General features: G+C 39.9%; 3 protein-coding genes across 5 annotated transcripts in view; 1 reads left to right on the forward strand and 2 right to left on the reverse strand.

The window, feature by feature from the left end:
* CCDC146 (coiled-coil domain containing 146) overlaps positions 1-22426 on the reverse strand; it is a 165922-nt gene that overhangs the window by 124842 nt on the left and 18654 nt on the right. The gene's annotated exons all lie outside the window — the stretch shown is intronic.
* Positions 1-22426, reverse strand: part of LOC142152281 (N-acyl-phosphatidylethanolamine-hydrolyzing phospholipase D-like) — a 386092-nt gene that overhangs the window by 9407 nt on the left and 354259 nt on the right. The gene's annotated exons all lie outside the window — the stretch shown is intronic.
* FGL2 (fibrinogen like 2) lies at positions 15184-20022 on the forward strand. The gene is made up of 2 exons (XM_075208729.1): positions 15184-15814; positions 18141-20022. The coding sequence occupies exons 1-2, from the start codon at positions 15250-15252 to the stop codon at positions 18845-18847; spliced, it is 1272 nt and encodes a 423-aa protein (XP_075064830.1). The 5' UTR covers positions 15184-15249; the 3' UTR covers positions 18848-20022.

Below are 22426 nucleotides of genomic sequence, written 5' to 3' on the forward strand. Positions count from 1 at the left end.
TAAGCAATTTAGGACTCAGATAGACAATGATTATTTTACCAACTCAATCTAATGTTGATTTTTATACAGATAGAGATAAGTATTTGTGTATGCTTTCTATTGTTTGTTATAAGCAATACGTGAATATAATTGCTTATATTGCAAACTTAGCTGTTATATTTAGAATAATGTTATCTACTGCCCGTTTTGCATCAGTATTTACTTTAATGTAAGGAAAAGATTATATAAGAAGGGCTTTGTTCAAGCCTTTTTTAAACCTTGCTGGTGAGTGACTGTGCCAGATCTTCTCAGTTAAAGTATTCCTTGATACATAATTCATCCAAGGCTGCTTGTTGATTATGCAGTTTCCATGCACTGAATTAAAAAAAATTATGTTTTTGTCTAACAACTTATTGAAGCTAAAGTATTTTAACTGTGATATTAACACATTTTCTTATACATAGTTTGTGAGTATATATTCTTTGTGCTAGTATTTCATGATTGTAATCTTGATACCTAATATATTTTAAAACAACCAGCTAAGGAATAAAAGTAAGTACACAAGATTCACATTTGACTCTTTCCTCAAATGTGACATTCTCCAGTTTCTCTTTAATGCCTACCCAGATCAGTTCAACCTCTACAGCCCCTTTCTCACCAGTCCTGCAACAGACTTAAGGAGCAGACCTGCACTCTTGTTGAATGGACACATGGGAGAAATTCTTAGACCCCTCAACACCATACCTACAAAGAAGGATATTCACAATCTTGAACAAAGGCTACAAGAAGGGCTGAATTCTCAATTAGTTAACCTCCATGCAGAACTTGCTCAAGTTAAAACTAGGATTTATAACCAGTAGAACAATCAGGTGTCAGGCGCCGTCCCGCACTCTTACCTGGTGCTGGGACGGACGCCCTCTCTCTGCCGCTCGTCCCGTTGCTAGGCAACAGATACGCTGAGCAGCGCTTCCTCCACTCCCACCAATGAAAGGTCTGGCAGCACTATTTAAACTAGACTCTGGCATCACTAGGGTGCCAGAGTATCTAGTCTCCTAGCCTGTCTCTTGGCTCCCCTGTATCCTTATATATATATATATATATTTATTCTGCCTGCATCTCCTGGATTCTGACCCCGGCCTGTTTGACTACTCTCTCGGATTTTCCCTGGTTCCTGTTGTACCTCCTGGCTCTGACCTCTGGCTTCCCAACTACTCTTCTGCCTGACCCCTCTGTACTTTGTTGCCTGCACGAATTTGACCTTGGATTGTTGACTACATTATCCACCCAACCTCGCTAGTAGCTACCTGGGAGAACCGCGACTGACACGTCTCAGCGGCTAACTCCAAAACTCCTTGCGGGGTTCCCTGGTGAAGACCTAGGGCGTGGTTAGACTCTGTGCCTCCTTGCGTAGCAGCGCAAATACCAGCAGGTATGGCCTTCCAACTATATTGTTTGGGACATCAGGAGTACCAAGCGGACCTACTTACCCTGGAAAAAATAGTAATTCTCGGCGCTGAATGAAATATGTGGTAGGAAGTAAAGAAGAAACACAATGAGTTGAAGTTCTGTCCAGAACAATGTACATAAAACAGACATATATACACACACACATATATATATATATATATATATATATATATATATATATATATATATATATATATATATTGTAGTGTAGTCAGGGGAATAGGTACTATCTCCTTGGGGAAGATGCGGTGAACAGCAGCAGTAAACCACACAAGTCCAGAGGTTTCAGGATAACAGCCACAGCCAGTTTGTTTACCAGCTTGTAAACACAACAAAATATAAACAAAAACCTAGCGGTCTGGCTGTTAGCCAATACATTTTAGCAAGGCCCTCTCTATATTATTGCTCACCACAGCAGAGTGTCTCAGGAGGCAACTCACCTCCTCCCCAGGTCTGAGACACTGGTTGCATATCCCAGCTGCCTTTTCACAGGCACATCACAGGTGCATCTCTTGATCAGTCTATTTAAAAAACAAACAAAAGGAACCTGGGACTTATGTACCTGCCATTTACCATTTGTCCAGAGCTTCTGTCACAATATATAGAAGCAGTAGACAATCATGGAAAGGAAATTTAGAGAACTCTAGAGGACTTCAATAACTGGGGTAGGTGCAACAATTTGGGGTCAGAGGAGTACTCAAAGAAACTCCCACCTCGTGGTATTGTTGATGCACTCACCAAAATTTTAATTGAGATCATGGATGTTGAACCCAATAATCAAATAAAGTTTGACAGAACCCTTAGGGAATGAGGCCAAGAAACCTCCAGGTGGAGCAGTATTGGGACATTATATGACACATCCACTAATACAAAGTTAAGGATCAGATCCTAGAAAAAGCCAGGAAGCCTGAAGAAACTGAATTCAATGACCACAAAATCCAAATATGCCAAGACTTGTCTTGGCAAATTCTCTATAAAAAAAGGTGTCTTTAACTGATGAACTCTGGAAACAGAAAACTAGGTTCCACTGGGGCATCCAGATGTCTCACTGAGATAAATGTGACTTTTACCAAAACAAAACTCTATGATTATTTTTTAAGACACTTGGGGCTAGATTTACTAAGCTGCGGGTTTGAAAAAGTGGGGATGTTGCCTATAGCAACCAATCAGATTCTAGCTTTCCTTTATTTAGTACATTCTACAAATTGACAGCTAGAATCTGATTGGTTGCTATAGGCAACATCCCCACTTTTTCAAACCCGCAGATTAGTAAATCTAGCCCTTGGCATTCAGAAAACTCTCCCAGAATGGCACAAAACACACATTTCACTCAGCCCTATTTCTATGCCCCAGCGCAAGGAGTGGTAGTTTGCAAGGTGGCAAAAGAGGAAGTCCTAACCAGCAGCCTGCTCTGAGGACTCCGTGGCACCTGATTGTCTCACTGTTTATTATTATTGTGCTGCATTTCATGTTACTGGCTTTCTTGGCGACTAGTCTAGGACTTCCTACCCGCTCTGTTGAAGCCAATCAACTACAAATGCCCACTTAATCTCTTAGTTTAACTTACTCGTACTTCCACTACCTACCTACTTATCTACCTATTTACTTACCTGCATGCATACTGGTCAACTAGTCTTCATCTCGCTTATAAAAGGAGACCAGTAAACTGCCTTTCCTTCTGATCCCTCACATGTGAAGGAAAGTCCACACAATTATACAAGATGCTTGTTTCCCTTAAATATAAAATACCCCTTCCTCCCTTGCAATCCAAACTGCTCAATGTTCCCTTTGAGGGAGTAAGCTGTCTGTACGTTTAACCCACATCGAGATGGTTGACCGCCTTCTATTATAAATGCATTGTCCAGTTAATCTTTATCTTTCATATCTCTTATCGTCTGATTAGTTTCTTCTTTACCCAAAGTTTAAACAATGAATATGCTGTTTGCAGTTGTTCATAATGTCTTCACCCCAGACTCCAATACTCATACATGGTATACATAGTGGTCCACCATGCTACCCACAGTGGATAATTCATTTGTAAACCCTTTTTTTAATGGGGTTGTCACTGTTAAGATTTCTTGTTATAGATTGTGCTGTATATGTTTGCTACTTTTAATATCCGCCTCCCCCATTCAGCCATATGTCTTTCACTCCCCTCTCCCATTCTCTACACCTCTCTCTCTCTCTCTCTTAGGTTCCTGGCAGGCTGGAGACAGAAAATGGACCTTTACTATTTTGTGTCACAAACTGTTTCAGCTTTGGCTCAGAGGCCTAGAATAGCATTTGGTAAAAAAGTGCACTATAGGAGAATTCCTGGGAACTATTGCTCACAAACTTTTTCTAGTTTGGCAGCTGGCTTGGATCTAATGAAACACAGAATCTGATGTGTGTTTTCATGAACATTGATGCTGTGCAGGTGCTGGAGGGAAATTCTGTGCTTATAAGATCCAATCAGTGCAAAGATTCCTTGCCAGATATTTGAGTCTCTCAGACCAGTACCCAGCAACCCTGTTACATATACTCTGTATGCTGACCTGCTTTGTATTGATCACTGCTGCTCGCCACCTGCCATTCTGACCTCTGCATTTCCAATTCTGATTTATTTCTTTGTTTGAAGTCTATGTGCATTTGGACATCATGCTGCTGTGCTGGTATAATACCTCTGCATACTATATGAGATTGAGGCCTATATTAATTGAACTGTTTGTGCATTAGCTGTGTCTGGTACCACCAGCTGCTATATTGCTGTGCTCTATACCTGTATCAACGGTGCTCAGTGTTACTTGCTGCTATCAAGCACTGAGGTCACAAGGAGGGAGGCAGACGTGTAAAAAAAAATGTGTTTAAGAACCATGTTATCCATTGTCAGACTTTGTGGATTGTGTTGTTGATTATGGGTGAGGGCCCAGTGTGCTACTAGCAGTTGTCACAATAACCGCAGGAGAAGACTATCTCAGGATCCAGTTGCTGCTGGCAACATCCTCAGATTTGTTGAGGCACCCTTAGCTTCATCAGATCCCTTTTAAGAAGAGATAAATCAAAGTTGTATTACACACCACACAGCTAGTGGGTAAACTGACCTCAATCATGTGCCAAATAGTCCAGCAATCCATAATCCAGGCTTGTTGAAAGTAGAACCATACAAGCCAACCCCTTCTAAAAACCTGATACTCTTTTAACCCCCTCCACGTCTCAAACTTCCCTGGGTGATTTCCTACTTGTCTGTAGGAATCCAGTCACTCAGAGTGAAGACTAAGGTTTACAGTGAGCTATACTATTCACGGACTGAGATATAAATTGATTTATACCACATAATCGTGGAGACACAAGGAGAGCTGTATTATTTGTTTGACACCTCAGTTGCCCATTATTCATCAATTTAATAAGTTCACTTCAGCTTACCATGTACACAAAAGAAAGACCGGCCACACTATTATTAATGGAGTGCGTTACAGCTAATGTAGTATTCCACCACTACAGAGTGTATGTGTGTGGGTATAGTGTTACTTTTAGTTGAATTGAGTCGCATATATTTCAAGATACAACCAACTCAAAGTACAGAAGTATTTCTATGCCAGGTGCACAAATGCATATACTTACGCCCAACGATAGTGCAGAGATACGACTTGACAGTGTTCGTTATAAAACGATGCTGTATGCACGAGGAGTGTGGTCTATTTAAATTTTCTTTCGTGGCACTACATTGCTCATCGGGCCATTGGTGTCAAGGCATGCTGGCGCGTCACAGTTTTACCTTTCTTTTCTGAGTATTCAAGATATCACAATTTAGCAGGCACTGACGAGACAGTATTGAGGAGGCAAGGGGATTCCAAGCATATGAATTTTAATATCAGAGGTGGACCTGCGAAACCCCCTCTTGTCTGGTGTTGTGTGGGCACATACTTGGGGTATCCTGCAGCAGATGTAAGATTGATATTTCAAAGCACAGTTCTCCTCACTCCTCCTGTTTCAACGATGTTACATAGGCAACTTTGACAGTAGTAGTATTACTGGGACTAGAAGTATCACACATCTCTTATATCTCCGCCAGCAGCCATCCCCTAACTCAGGGACTCCTCCATTTGATGTAACCTTGCTGCCTATATGCAGCGACCCCCTCCCCACATTATGTTATCTCATCCTGATGCTGCATTGTTATTCATCTCACATCTCCAGGGACTCTCTCTCACAGCTCCTGACAAGGCTCTTCCCATAGTGAGGGTGATCCAGGCTGCTCCCCTGACTTCCATCCCAATATCCAGGGACTCTCCCTACTACAGCCACACTGTTCTGCACAGCACTCAACTTGCTAAGGGTAATTCCCTCCACATGTGAGGCTTTACATGTGGCACTTTACCAACTGACTCCTCACTAATGTGTCCTGTTAAACATTCCCCACATTAAGTGTTGTACATGTGAAAGTTCATATGTCACATTTCACCACAAGGCACACATTTTACACTGAATAATACTTCATATGCCGAGGATAGTTTTTCAGCTTAGAAAAGATATAAGACTGGGAGCTCCATGCCCTCAAAGTCCTCATGCAGAATTGCTCCAAGATCCACGTCCAGAGCGGCAGTCTGCAGGAGAAGCTGACAACTAAAATCAGACTTAGGTGCAGGACCTTTACAGAGAACCTTTTGTTATTTTGTCAAATGAGTTCTGATAGTCAGAAGTCCTACAGCACAAATCAGGTAAAGAAGTTTTTTAAATAAATCTGTTCAAAGGGGACAAAAAGTCGAAACAATTAGGTACAAGCATCCTGCCTGGAAAGCCAATGAATAAATGTGTCTCTTTCTTCGCTTGTTGGAGAGAAGTAATTTTCAAAGTCTGAATATTATTAACCAGAGGTTTTAAGCAAATATTTCCTACAATACCCTAGCAATTTGGTCCTAAATTTTTCTAGGGCAATTTCTTCAAATTAGCTATAAAGCCGATGGGACAAAGGAACTTAAGGAGCCTATTCACGTGAGCCTTCCAGATACTATAAATGGCAACATCATCCAGGCATGTCATTGTATAATTCTGGTGCAGGCCGAGTTCTTCACCCATGAGCTGCTGGATGGAAGCAGAAACACCATGGAGTCCAAAAAGTATTGTTTTTAACTGCAATAGCCCCAATTGGGTGGCAAGTGCAGTATTGTACTTTGCCTCCGTTACCATCTTGGTTTTTCAATAAGTTTTGTAAAATCCAGAGTGAAAATATATCAGGTTGGCCCTAGGCAGTAGAGGAGTTCCTTCACATGAGGCATAGGAAAAGTATTACATTTCAAGACCCTATTTATTTTATGGAAATTCTCATATAAATTAGTTTTTCCATCAGTCTTATAAACAAGGACAATGTAGCTACACCATTTACTCATGGACATTTTAATGACACCTAACTTTAACATCTCTTGTCCATTTTTTCCTGGTCCCTTTTCCCCTTGGGGAGCCTATAAGATCTTTGGTGACCATGGACCCTGGTGTAAATGTTCTACTTTACCAGGTTGTTTCCTACTGGGGTGTCAGAGAATATACACGCCAGCACTAAAGGCTCCTTTGAGTCTTGGGAGAGCGATGCCTAGTGAGGGACATGGGATTCCGAAAACTGATTTCCCACCTTAGGGCCTAGATTAAAACCACCCACAACTGCATGTACAAATAGAGCCTCTTGCTCTTAACATGGTATATTTGCTTACCTTTTATAGTCTGAGGCTACTGATTTAGTCATTTAGTTTGCCTGCAATGTCTTATTCAGAATAGATAACCTGCAGTTTGGCCAATAATTTGCTCTCTTAAATGGGCAATAGTAACAATACCTAGTTACTTGGGGCAAAAATATGGGACCATGTATTCCAATTATACAATCCCTTTGGCGTGCAGTGAATTCCTCAAATTCTGTTGACTTTGAACTGACCAATTAAATCTAGGCAATAATGCATATCCAACACATATTACAGAACATTTTCCTCTCTGAAAGTTTAATACATCAATGAGTCATGCAACAGAATGTGAATGCCTTAGACATCCTGCCATATAGAAACAGCAAAAAAGCTGGTTGAAGCCTGAGGAGCTTCCCAAACTACAAACAGGAGAAGGGAAGTTCATCCAAATTCTTCACTATTTGGACAAATCTTTTAAGCATAGCCTTCAAGGTCTGATTAAATCGATCAACTAGGTCATTAATCTGAGGATGGTAAACTGAAATCCTAACCAAATGAACTTTGAAGAGCCTCAGAACCACTTTCATCATTGGGGACATGAAATCTGTATTCCGATCTGAAAGGACAACTTCTGAAAGACCCACTCAGGAGAAGAGGTTCATTAATTGATAGCCATTTGTTTAGCAATGGCAGTGCATAATGAGAATGCTTCAGGTTATCTAGTGGCTTATCTATCATCACTAAAATAAACAACGGACCCTATTTTCTCGAATAAAATCCTAATGATTGAGAGGGACAACAGAAGTGTCCAGAGGTTGATGCTTAGGTGCCGTCCCCTAAAATTCTAGGAGATATTGCAGAACTAGACTATCTTGACATAAATCTTAGACCAGAAAAAAACAGGTTATGATTCCATCAATAGTTTTGTCCTTCACTGTCTCTAGGGTTAGTGACAGTTGGTCCAAGATGGTGGCCTTGTCTTTGAGGGAAGAGCAAGTGGCCTATGCCAGGCTTTCAAACAAGAATGTGTGGTATTACCAGAAACAGGGGAGCTGCCCAATAGTAATCAGTCCAGGCTTGAGCTGCAGCAACCTTGTCAATTGAGGAAAATGGAAAATGAAAGTATGTAACTTTAATTGTCACAAGTAAGTTATTCACACAAGAACAAGTGCAAAGTAGTCAGGGGCACAATGACCAGTTCTCATATAATAACAGTCTAGATGTTCAGGCTTAGCTAAATGCACAGTCTGTTGTCTAGAACTCACCTAACCACTGTTTCACTCTAAATTAACAAATATGGAAGCTGATGGAGGCCCCAAAATGCTGTGCGCAGGGACAGAATTCTAATACACCAGTTAAACATGGTCAGAGAAGAAGTGTGTTTAAATTGAGCAGCAAAGAAGCAGAGAGTGTGCAGTGGAACCACAGTAAAACAGCTAAGCAAGAGGTAAGTGGGGAGAAGGGGAGGCAGCAATGATAACAATGAGATATAGGAGAGGGATCTGAAGAAAGTGAGTGACAGTTTGGTATTCAGGTGTCAGAGGGGATTGGTAGTCAAGTGTTAGAGGAAATTGTCTAGGGAACTGTATATATTATCTAGTAGTATTGTGTTTGTCCCTGTAGCAACATGCCTGGGAGAGGTTTTGCAGTTTCAAAACACTCTTTTCCCAATAGACTAATTTAGACTGGGCATAAGCCTGACAGCTTTGTGAGAAAGTGGTTAAATCCACATTTAATCTGATAGCTCCACCCCTTCCTTACAAGCTACACTGAAATAAAGTTCAAGATGATGCCAAGTCTACAAAGTTAAATGTCTGTTACATATTTGTTAGTAGATTTTCACTACTTGGTATGTCAGGTCTTTGTCTGTTTGGGCATGCCTGCTTTACAACACCCCTCCACTGATGCCCATGCTGTCTCTCTCTTCTCTATTTATAGATGTGCCTGTCTGGTTGCGGGCTGGTAGATTGCCTATAGGTATTAGAATGCATCCTCACAGACAACGTAAGCATTCATTATTTAAGTTCACATTATTTATCAGTTTCTTGTCTGAGCAATAGGTACCCTTGTTCTATTAAAAGCCTTAAAGTTGTATTGTGATCATCTTATCAAATGTACCCAGCTTTTTTGATTCCGAAAAAGTTAGAAAGTACCGAGCCGGCTCAGCTATCAGATATGCCCCCCCAGCCCATATGTCGCACTGATGCGGCACTGAATAAACTGTAGACCAAAAGACAGGGTAGCAGAGAGATGTGCAACCAGTTAGCAAGTGGGGATCTGGAACTGCGATAAATACTAAGGGGGAGCATTCAAAAAGACGTGAGGTGCCTCCAGAACAGTCTGCAAGATACAAAACGACGGATCTTTTACTAAACTCGCATCCCATTGAGATGCGAGGGAAAATGAGCGGAGATATCTGTACCATATTAACCGGCAATGTGCACAGCCATACATCAAGGTGATGTCCCACAGCACCTCATGGCTAAAGTAATCTACCCCTCAGAGAGAAGGAAATATGGTGCTGCAAGTACACAAATAATAGATAAGCAGGGGAAGGTGAGATTTTTGGTAATAGATAAGCAGATGATTTAGAGACAAGTTATGCACTAATTCAAGAAGGAGGGATAGGAAACACAGGGAGATTGTTGAAGGGGCGTGGAATGTTCTGGGATCTTTGGAAGCATTTTGAGACTTCTGTAATGTGTTTCAAGTATAAGCACAGTAATACTAAGTGCTCAGCTGCAGTGATTTTTGTAACACATTACTAAAGTGACTGTAGAACAAATCCTATGGTAGCTCTCCCAAAATGTGTTAGTGCTTTTGGTATTTTCAGGGAGATCAGCGAATAGCTTCTAAGGGCAAGGATCCAGGCATATTACTAGACAGATAACCAGCAATATATTGTTGGAATTTGCCAGTGATAGCTCTGTGTCTCCAGAGAGTTGCATTTAGATTTTATCTGTAAAATAGAGAGGCCCAACCTACAGCCATCTTTAAAGAGTTGTGATGTATGGCGATGGAGAAACCAGTCATGAATAACTCTGTGGTAAAATATGTCCAATTTATCAAGCTATTGTCAGGAACTATGTTGACCTCAAGCAGGATTAGACCCCTGTTGCTGATCACCTCTACCTCTGGCACCAAGTAGCACAATACTGAGATGACACAGGTTTAAAAAGATAAGATGACCTGCTATTCAAATTAAAGACTGAACTTTTCAGTGCTCCTTTCATAGTAAATAACAGGACTGTAATTAGGTTTGAACTACAGTTGAATAACAATTGTAACAAAGGGAGGCATTTATCTGACAAGATGCAGAGAAAACATACAAGCAGAGTAAGACAGTGGCGCAGTTATGCAACTAGATTCAGGTTAAACAAAGTAAAGACTTATGTGTAGTTTAAAGTTTTGTTAACTTACATGATTTCCTCTCAGCAAACAGACAGGGTGTGTCTATTAGTGCAAACAGAGCCAGTGATGGGCGTTTTCTCTTAAAGAGAAGGTGGGTGTGTCACCTGCCCATCAAGCTAGGGCTGGGGGAGGAGTATCATGCATAAAAGCTTGTTTGTGTCATTTGTGCACTGAGACCAACGCTGGGGAAGCTGGCTGGTCTTGAGAGAGCTGAGCTATGTCTAGCTAGCGTTTAGGGTCTCCAAGAATTGCTGTGAAATCTGTACGGTGTCAAAACATTTACCATCCTGACAATAAAACTACATAAAAAGACAGAAGTTGTTCGTGTGTGCTTCTGCAGTAGCGGGCTCTTGCCACACAATGCATAGATAATAACGTGACACTTCCCAAGAAGTAAAAATATAGATAAAGATATGCAGTGTTATATTCTTGATAATCAGCAGTTAGCTCAAAGAACATCAGTATTTGTATTTCATGTAAATAGCAGCACACAAGTAAAACAAGTTCACGCTGTTAACAGTATAAGTTCATTTTATTACCGAGTCAAACAGAATGGACTCACTGACTCATAATCATAAGTACATATACATATAGAAGCTGAGAGGCTGCCAGAAAGTACAGCAATGTTACGTAGAAAAGACTATGTCCATCACCCAAATCAGAAATGACTGGCCATGAAATAGATACGCTGCAATGAAATTCAGCGCATTTACTTGCAGAAAGATGCAATTACAATTGGATTAGTCATTACCAGCAACCAAGTGGACGGGCTGGAAGAATTTCAGCATTGACACTCGTAGTAAGATGAGCTAAAGGCACCAGAAAGGCAAACACAAAGGGAGCAGTTAATGAGTTGTAAAGCAGAACATAGCTGACACTGTAGTAGGATAACATATATGGGCTGAAGACAGGTTAGGCACTCGCATATATTCAATACCATAGTTCCGCAGAGTTCAGCAGGCCTGTATATACAGCAGATACAGGAATAGAGTATAACCAGCCACACAACACTACATAACAGCCAGTGTAACCAGACACAGCCAATGCAGAAACAGAGTACTGCAATATTTCAGTGCTTGATAGCAGCAATAGGTAGCATAGGACACAGTTAACGCAGGAACAAAGCACAACAGCAGTTCAGTGTTTAATAGCAGCAAGTAATACTGGACAGTTGATGAAGGAACAAAGCACAGCAATGGTTCACTGCTTGATTGTGCAGGAAAACAATGAGCAAAACAATATTTCAGTGCTTCATAGCAACTAGACAAAGCCAATGCAGGAACAGAGCACAGTTCAATAAATATTAGCTTCTGTCTTAAAATAGTACACAGAAGTATGATATTAGCACTACAGCACGTAGTAGCAAAATGTCCAAGTACACACAGACTCCAGGCAAAATAATAAATTGTAGTCAAACAATGCATGGTCTGAATAGCATTCAGCTAGCAGCAGTAGTCCGATCAGGATCGGGACCCAGGTAGCCGGATGGCCTGAGATACTCAATCATCTTGCAAGGGATCTTTGCACGGACTAGATTTTATATTCACAGGTCTTCCCACTAGCACCAACACAGCATCAATGTTTATCATACACACATCAGACTAAGTCAGTTGCCAATCTAATAAAGGTTTGCGAGTAAAAGTTCAAACCTATTCTCATGTAGTCCACTTTCTCAGTACAAAAAATGTTACTCTAAGCCTCTGAGCCCAGATGTCATCAAGGTGAAACAGTTTTGTGACAGCTATGAAGTTGCTTGTATATAAAATTGACATAGTCAATTAAGGAAGAGAACATTGGATAGCTTTGACTGTCTTTTTGGCATTAAGTGGACTATGTTTAGGTCAGCTTGTAAGTCACTACATACAGAGTCTGAAGTGATGCAACTTATATAAATCACTGAGAACAGATGAATTTTCTCCTCATTAACGCCCAAGTCTACATTGTTGATATAAAAGATATATAACAGTGGCTCCATGATGGATACTTGTGGGAACCCTCATTTTAACAGCTTTGAGGGAGAAAATTCACCTTCAGCCTTGACATTTTGGTGCCAGTTAGAGAGGTAGAATCTACACCAATAGCTATTAATTATGAAAGGAGGAGGCTGTGGTCAACACTGTCAAAAGCCTTACTTAGGTTTAGAAATACAGTGAGCCTGATGCGGAGTTGGACGCATGTTGGGCATAATTTATGCTCAAAAAAGCCACCCATAAAAATAGAGTATTTTCAATCAGAGGCATCTCAAAATGCGTCCAACTTTGCTTCTGTAACATATGCATCAGCCATTCATACATCCACACACCGGGTCACAAGCACAAGAAAATGTTAACATTTGTTTTGACAGAATAAAACACATTCGCTATTAGACTTGATCTAATAAAGCAGATATAATATTCCTACTTGAGTACAAATAAAAGTAGCAAAAAATATGCCAATAAAATCTTATAAAATTTTGTATAATCAATGAAGAAAGCACCTATTAACTTCAGAGGTGAATTTGCAATCTGCCAATTAGAAGTGGCTAACTAGTGCTGGCTGTGATCATCAACTGCATTTATTTGAACCTGAACTCTAGCAGGTGCTCAGCTTACATTGCCCCTTCCCTCCCCTGTTTCACCTCTCCAGTTGTAAGGAGGAGCAAGTGTCAAGTGCATGTAATTCTGCATGCACGCATGTGTGTGCGCTCTCTGTGAGCATGCGCAATGCAAAATTTTTGCTATTTATACCATGCAAATGGGCAGACAGCTAACTCAGCATCAGGCCTAGTATATTTATAAAGCTGAGCTGTCTGCCATGATAAATTGCCTGTCCCAGTTCTTGTGTGCAAAGCAGCCCTCTTAGTCAGCTGAGGCCTAATGGGGCTGGGTCCTTTGGCTACCCTGCAGCACAAGCCAAGCTCACTCACAAGGAGCCAATGGCGATTACTGGTGTCAAAGTCATATAATTGGATGAACGAAAGTATATTGGTTAATATTGTTTTACCGTGCAATTGCGATCAGTACGCCACGTAACACGTGGAACGGCGCAATCACACGGTAAAATACGCACGCATACAATCTCACATTTAGTTAATTATATATTTCATATTTATAATGGTTCCATTCCACAGTGATTTATGAGCAGATGGTATTTAGTTTATAGTTATATATATATTAAGGTTATATGTACGTTTTAGTGATACTTAAGGTTCAGGTTACAGAAAACATGTCATGTTTAGTATCATTTTAATCCCCTATTCATCCGCAGTTGTCCGGTTGATTCACCGAAGGGATCGCACATTGCATACTCTAGTTAGCGATGTTAGGGAATAAATGTTTAAAATGTTACGGATTGTGTATTGTGAATAGACTAGCTTAAACTGGTTTCTGGGCGGGAGAATCATCTGGAATGTTGACCCTCACCCTTGGAGAGGGTTGTTTGAACTAGCCTATGACCTGCATTACACTGGACCCTCCTGAAGCCTGGACCTATAGAAGAAAGCCACGTCATCTGTATTGTTTTCTTTGTAGCACTGAGTGTATATATACAAGCTCCCTGGGACCAGCTAGTCCAGTCATCTCTGACCGCAGTCTTCTGGACTGAAGTACTGTTCTAGCTGGATCCAGCAGAGTGCGCAGCAGTCGCGGCGGTATGTATGTATTTGGTACCCACTGCACTTGATAGCAGCTTGAATCTGGGACATATATTCTTGAATTATTATTATCATTTATTTATATAGCGCCACTAATTCCACAGCGCTCTACAGAGAACTCACATCAGTCCCTGCCCCACTGGGGCTTACAGTCTAAATTCCCTAACACACAGACACACACACACATAAACAGACTGGGGTCAATTTGTTAGCAGCCAATTACCCTACCAGTATGTTTTTTTTGGAGTGTGGGAGGAAACCGGAGTATCCGGATGAAACCCACATAAACATGGGGAGAACATACAAACTCCTCACAGATAAGGCCATGGTCGGGAATTGAACTCATGACCCCAGTGCTGTAAGGCAAAAGTGCTAACCACTTAGTCACCGTGAATTAACAGATTTCTTTCATATTCCAGACTGCTATCTGAGTTAGATGGATGCATGTTATGAGGCACACAAAGTTTCTTCTATCAATGCAGCCTGCTGTACACAACGACAAGGAGACTTTTACTAAACTGTCAATTATGGCATTAATAAGAATTATTTACATTCTGATGTCATTGTACAGTTTGTGTGTATAGTCAGGACAAAGCACAGCAAGTGATTCCTGTACTCCACAATACCCAAAGTAAAAAAATTGTAAGCGCTCACAAGTAGAGCCCTCTCTGCCCTCTGTCTCACGTACCTTCTCTGTCAACCTCGTATGTCCCTGTTCTGTTTCTATATATGATTTATTATTCCAAGTCTATTACACGATGAAGTTTTTTAGCACCTCATAAATAAACGATGATCGTCATGAAAAGGTTACACTAACAACTGTTTGAGTCTTTTTTTCTATAGTGAAAAGGACACTTTTGTTTTATAGTTTTATTGTTTTAATATTTTATTATGTAACTGTATAATTTTAACAAATCCCATAAACTGCAATAAATGTTATTGTGTAAAAATATAGCTTTATTGAGAAATTCTCCTTTACATGTATGTGCCTTTATTTTGCAAGAGCTCACACCCATTTCTGAGGAAACACTGTAAGCTCCTTGTTGCAGCACAGCCTGCTGGCTCTATATAAGCTGTGCAGAGACTCTCATATCAGCATCTCATACTCCAAATATGAAGTCTTTCTTGTGTGTGATAACCTTTGCTGCTCTGTCAGCCGTGCTAGCTGGTGAAGAAGAAGAAGAGATTGCTCCAATAGAAAAGGCTGGTAATGCCTGTCCCATAAAGATGAAGAATGGGGGTAAATGTGATGAAGATGGTAACTGTCCCTACCAGATAACTCTGCCTCCAATGACTATTCAGTTGCCTAAGCAGTTTCAGCTGCTGGAAAAGACTATCAAGGAAGTACAGAGCCTTAAAGAAATGGTAAACAACCTAAAGAAATCATGTCAGGACTGCAAACTGCAGGCAGATGACAACTTGGAAAAAGAGACTGCTGAGGTCCCAGAAGGTGGGAAGGAAAATCAAATAAAAGACCTGGAGTCTAAGATGAAAAAAATGTCAATTAGTCTGAAGAATGCCAGGTCCCAGATTACCACCTTGCAGAGTCAGATAGAGAAGATAGATTCACTCAACAGTGTGGAGAACTATATTGATAATAAGATGGCAAACTTGTCATTTGAACTCAGAAACTTGGACAAGTGCTCTAGCAACTGCCCGTTACTGGAACCTAGCTCAAGTAAGTCTGCCTGATTCCAATTAAGAACTACAAGACTGTTTTATGTGTGTATTTGTAGTAACCAGTCCTCTTTTTCTTATCACATATCAATTTAAATCTGGAAAATTTAACCATTAACTAACATCTGTAAAGTTTCACCAACTATCCAGAAATAATAAAAAAATTAACTCATTTGATACAAAAACAGTCAAATGTATTATAGTGTACAGATTTTATTATACACTAATGCAGTAAATACTACTAGGAGTTAAAAACTACAGTATACATGAATTGTGTTTGAGTTACTCTGATGACACATGCACCAGGGGTTTATACACTTGCATGTATACATGTTGCACAAAAGTAGTTCAGTATTCCTTCTAAATGGGAAGTAGAAGTAGACTTGGCATACAAACGGTATTAATAAATCTTCAACTTCTCTTACCTAGTCGAGATTCTAGACACCTGTACCACGGTGCTCCAGTATTCTAAACAATATAAATATTTATGGCATTTATATAAAGAATAGAAAGTTCGCCATTTGAATTGCAAAACCCAGAAAAATAAAAACATGTTTCAAAGATGTGATGTGGTAAAGGTGTTTACTTGATCAACCTTTTCTGCAATAAGTAAATAGATGTGGGAACCAGCAGATTTACTATGGTAGTTATCTCAGTTGGAGCTATTTTAGTTTTAGAAAACACTTTCAGATCCAAATAACAGTTCCAGTTTTTTCCAGCCTCATCTAAGGGCATTTTTTAAGAAAACTATTTCTTACAGATATTTTAAAGGGCATTAAAGGAAAAAACAGAAAGGAAATAAGAGGTAACTTTTTCATAATATGATATAAATGTCTTGTGAACTACAGAAGCAAATACAAAAAAAAGTGAAACTACACAGAAACAGGTGCCGGTACAAGCTGGCATCCAAAGCAGTTCACTGTGCGTAATGTTTTTCCAAAAGAAACATTTTGGCAAATGAGTTAAGTATTTGAGAACAATGCTTGCTGAGATAAAAAACAACTTCATGGGGGCTTGCTAAGGGGATGTAAATGTGGTGTATGCAGGTGGCTCAGATCATAGAAAAAAAACCCCAAAAAACTGTGCCTTATATTGGAGAATTAACAGCATTTAGGTATTTTGTAAAACAAGTGTCTCTTAGTAAATGATACAGGACCAACCTGCATTATACTGTCAAGATGGGGGTCTGAATGTATGTAAATGCTACAGACTGCATATTTATATGAATATAATTTCCTTATTAATTAAAGGATGTAAATGTGTCCTCATTAAGCCTCCAGACCATATTTATGCACACCCTTCTTCTAAAGTAATAGCATAAACTAAGAGAAATAACACTTAATTAAATCTTCATCTCTCAAAGACTGAAGTTGGCTTTGTCAGTTGTATTTCATTAAATATTTCAATATCCTAAAAAATAAAAGTTATAAAACAAAAAAACCCAAACTAAAGTTGGCAATGTCAATTCAAACCATTTCCTCAATGAGATCAGGATGAAATATTACTGTTTATGATATGTATGGGACATGAAATTCCATTCTGGTCTTTTACTTCCTTTACACACTATTGTACAGAAGGTTGGAGACAGTGAAATATTTATAACACTTTATCTACAAGTAACAGCTGCAAAGATAAATGTCCGGATGATTAATCAATAAATAAATGCGGAAACCAATGTGCTGTTTCATTATCCACCCTTTCCTGGTGGGCCAGCCAAGTATAGTTTCAGTGACCATCTTTCTTAGTGACTTTGTGTCTAACTTTTTGAAAGCACTCAAGCTAGAAATACACAGAAAAATAATAGAAGAATTTTGAACTTCAAGTTACCTTATTAAATACAAAAACAGATAGTAATTCTGTTTTAAATGAGGCGGTGTGCCACTTCCCACTATATTCTTAGAGGAATTATTAAAAAAAATATAGTTAGTTAGCAGACCCCAAAATGCAGAAATACAAAATTTGGTTTGTCTAGTTCGGGGGGGTGGGGGGTGAAGGGGGAGCTACAGGGGTAGGTAACAATCGCAGCAAATTTAGTCATGCCTGGATAGGTCAATTTTAGGAGAATCAGATTGTTAACTCTAATAGAAATATATAAAATAATATTTTTTGTAAATAGAGTTTTACCATCTTTAATTCTATGGGTAGCATTTTACTACGGATGCTTATTGAATGCACTGGCCTCAATAATATAAAAATAAATGTAACCCTATTATCCTTATGCAATTTATAGAATTGCTGAGACAACCAAAATATATGGTAAGGTATGGCTTTATTTTGCTAGTGTTGGTGCTTTAATTAAACTGCTATACATGATTCTTTCTTTCTAGGCATTCAACTTATCTACAAAGATTGCTCTGATTATTACAAATGGGGTAAAAGACTTAATGGTATTTACCGCATCATGCCAGATCCAAAAAACAAGACATTTGAAGTATTTTGTGACATGGAATCTATGGGCGGAGGATGGACAGTGGTGCAGATCCGTAAAGATGGCAGCACAAGCTTCAACAGGACATGGAATGAATACAAAAATGGTTTTGGCAATTTGAGTGGGGAGTTTTGGCTGGGAAATGATAAACTACATCTCTTGTCCAAAAACAATAATATGATGTTAAGAATTGAGCTGGAAGATTTTAAGGGTGTTAAAGAATATGCCAAGTACGACCTGTTCTATGTGGCCAATGAATATCTTAAATATCGATTGTCTGTCAGTGACTATAGTGGAACAGCTGGGGATGCACTCCACTTTAGCAAACAGTACAACCATGACCAGAAATTCTTTACTACTCCTGACAAAGACAATGATAGATATCCATCTGGAAACTGTGGAGCTTACTATAGCTCTGGCTGGTGGTTTGATGCATGTATGTCTGCCAATCTCAACGGCAAATACTATGAGAAAGACTACAAGGGGGTTCGCAATGGCATTTTCTGGGGTACATGGAAAGGAGTCTCTGAGGGGCAGTTCAACAGTTTCAGGCAAACATTTAAGTCTGTCAAGATGATGATAAGACCAAAAGACTTTTCATCCTAAACGAAGATGTGGCTACATATTATTTAACACAATTTAAAAACATTTTATAAATATGGGCGTGTGAATATTCTTGAATACTAACCCTAACCGTCACCTAGCAGAATGGATAACTTAAGAAGTGTAAAACGACATATCAAATTTTGTTTGTCTAGTTACATGCTGACTTTGTATACATATTACAGGGATTTAAAGGCCAAGATAGTAGCATTAGCAGAGGTGCAAAGCCTTGCACTGTCCAATAGGGAGGAGTTTGGTGGACTGGGGGTGTTCCTTGTTACGAGCAAAGGAGAGTATGCTAATGTATTTGAATTGGCTGAGATACTGCATACTTACCTACTTTCGCAAAGCTCTTTCCGGGAGAGGGGCGTGACTTGAGGGCGGGGGGGGGGTGGGGCGCGGCCAAACGTGTCATTTTGTCCCCGCCACCCGCGGCGAAAATGCTGGTTTGCCGCGGGGGGAATGACGCAATTCAACGCGAATCGTGTCAATTAGGGCCAGCTCTCCCGGGAGTCCCGGAGACCGACCCAAATTTCGTGAGTCTTCCAGACATTCCGGGACAGTTGGCAAGTATGAGATACTGGCACAAACTGCTTGACAGTCTCACTTTTGATTGAAGGTGTGCATGTCTGTTTAAAATATATAGATATATACACATACACACACACACACACGCACGCTTCAGACATTACTTAGCAGCTGAAATGTGGATAGATATGAGGGATCCTGGAATAACACACAGTATTTGCATATAGCATGCGCCAGTATGTTATGCCTTCCCTCAGGCAGAGAAAGCATAGCGGGAACTTTTTTTCAACACATAAGTAGTGCCCAGGGCACTGTATAAAATGTACTTTTACCAGCACTTTTTATGTTCAATTTGTGTATTCATATCCGTACTACGGGTAGTCAACAGCAGTTACTGAAATCTAGCTTTTATCATTACTATTGTGAATGAGGTTGTGATCAGAAAACTGAAGTGCAATTTGTTGGATTCATTATACAATATGAACACCTCGCACTTATCAGCTATAGGTGCACATATTCTTGTATGTATGTAGACGACATTTGCTTGTTTGAGATGTTTATAAAGATAATTTCTTGTCTATGTATATATTATTGTCTATAGAATGCTCTAGTAATATATATTCAATCAAATAAACATATTTTGCCATTTTGTTTTGGTCAGTACTAATAAAACTGCACACATTCTAGTTTTTCTTCCTATAAACAGAGTTTTTAAATCAGTAAGAGCTTTTCACTTCCTATTCTGGAATGTCTGAGGAGTACTTCAAACAGGACTTTACCATTTTAGGGCTTAAATTCATCTTGTAAAATATTAAAATAAACATCTGTGCCAAATGTATACTAAGTGCTGCTATTGCATAAAATATTTTAACCGTTTTACATCACAAAAAGAAAGTCTTATAATTTAGAGGTGTTTAACAACCATAACATGGAACAGTATTTTTTCAATATCTCACACAACATGCATGCCTACATAACAAAATATTCAACAGTGCTAAACTTATTTTTAACATTGATGCCGAGACAGCAACTTCCCATGCACTGATCTTACTAAAGCTAAGGTATGATAACAACTTATTTTCAAACAATTGATATATTTCCACTGTGTCTACGTAGGTTTCCCCTGCATGCTCCATTTTTTTCGCAATACCCAAAGACAGAGCTGCTGTAGTTGAGTGACTTCTGATGACCCGGATATGTGCATGTGGTAGGGAACTTAGATTGTGAGTTTAACTGGGAAAGGGACTAAAGTGCCTGAATAAAATTATCTAATAATACAGAGCTGTTAAAAATGATGGCGCTAAAAGAAATGATAACAACATGTGGATACAAAAAACAGAATTTAGTGCACATAATACAAGACTATAGTGCAAACCATAAGAATAACGTACTGACTATTGAAAGATTATAAAGAAGAAAAATAAAATCATTGGATAGACTCACAGTAAATAAACAGGGTTGCTTTAAGCTATTTCCCTAATTGTGATAGGACACTGGGATAGGATTCTTTTCCTGTTCACTCACCGGATTCCATACCCTGTTTAGCATACCAATATGGTTTTGTGTGTGACATAAAGCCCTCGCTAGAAATTGGGTCATAAACCATAACAGGGAGCCTATAGCAGGTCCTGCTGCCGTTTTGAGAATGGGGAAATTTGGTTCGGCAGGAGAGAAACAGTGAGATTTCTCTTGAGCAAGTTATAAGGAAATATTGCACGATTAGGTAAGACAGGAGAGAGAAAAATATGGGGTGAGCAGCATCATGCCTGGCATAAGAGGGCATATATAGATTCCACCTCTTTCTGGTAGAACATGCAGTGGCTACATATTGCCCCCAGTAATTAGGTATATTTCTACAGGTACCATACGAGTGATGGCAACAGGAGCAGAGGCTAGTCAGTAGACGATGGAGGAAGTTAAAGTCGAATTCAAGAGAAGAGTCCAAAGTGGCTGTAATTAAGGCTGTTCCCTGGAGGTCGGGAATCTAATAAACAAGGCCTGGTGAAATCGGCAAGAGCGGCCTCTGCCAACCCAATGGGACTGGGTAAATTGAATGTGGGGACCATGCCAACATGAAGAAGGCGTTGAAGTGAAGGTGGGGTGTCTCCTATGGTGTGTGGAATGCCTCTGAACCAGGGACAGCGTGGAGGAAGCCCTTAGTGGAAGTGGGGCAGACCACCGGCAAGGGAAGGGTCTGAGGCATCCGTGGGCTCAGATACTGTAAAGACGCAAAACACCCATAACCTGTCCAGGGCAACAAAGACGCATCTAAAGAATGGGTCGGGAGTGAGCATTGCAGTCTTGGAGCTAGGGTGCAGAGTCAGTTTAAGGAGTCGGCAGATGAAAAAGGTTAGAGAAAGAGAGACGTAAATAATTACATGTTCTTTTCACACACATGGAGGTCTCCAGCAGTTGTTGAAACAGATATGACTACTTTACCTAATGCTAGGAATGAAGTAAGCTTGCTGGGAGACAAAGGAAATAGAGATGGGCAGCAGCGGCCTAAAATAACAGCTGTGTTATGATCCCTTCAATCTGGGCAGCACTCAGCACAAGCGAGAGACTGCAGCTCGCAACTGGTAGCAGCACTAGCACCTTAAGAAATGCATTGTGGGTGAATACAAATGACAAAGGGATGTGCGTTATTACCGCTCAAGTTGAGGCAGAAGATGCAGCAGACATTCAAAGGGAAAAGATTTAAGTATTTTCATTGAAATGGTCATTCTGAGGGTCCATTTGACTGCCCTCCCTGGAGTGGCACACAGGTTGTAGTCTAGCAAAGAAGGGGCACAACGATCCAAAGATGGTCAAGAAATGAAGTTGTAGCAGAAGGTTAAGGTGTGGGACGGGAACATTACTGGCCAAAGCAGATGCAGAAGAAACTTTGCAATTGCTCCTCATACATCTATCTTGTTTCCATTTGCTGGGTCTAAATTTGAATGGCAATCTTTTATGGACAGATGCTTTCCCATGATGTGTGCTATATCTTGTAAGTTATTTGAAGCATCCAGTTCATTCCTAGAATGGATAATTATGTGGGAATCAGATAATATA

The sequence above is a fragment of the Mixophyes fleayi genome, chromosome 4 (assembly GCF_038048845.1).
Source record: "Mixophyes fleayi isolate aMixFle1 chromosome 4, aMixFle1.hap1, whole genome shotgun sequence".
NCBI lineage: Eukaryota > Metazoa > Chordata > Amphibia > Anura > Limnodynastidae > Mixophyes > Mixophyes fleayi.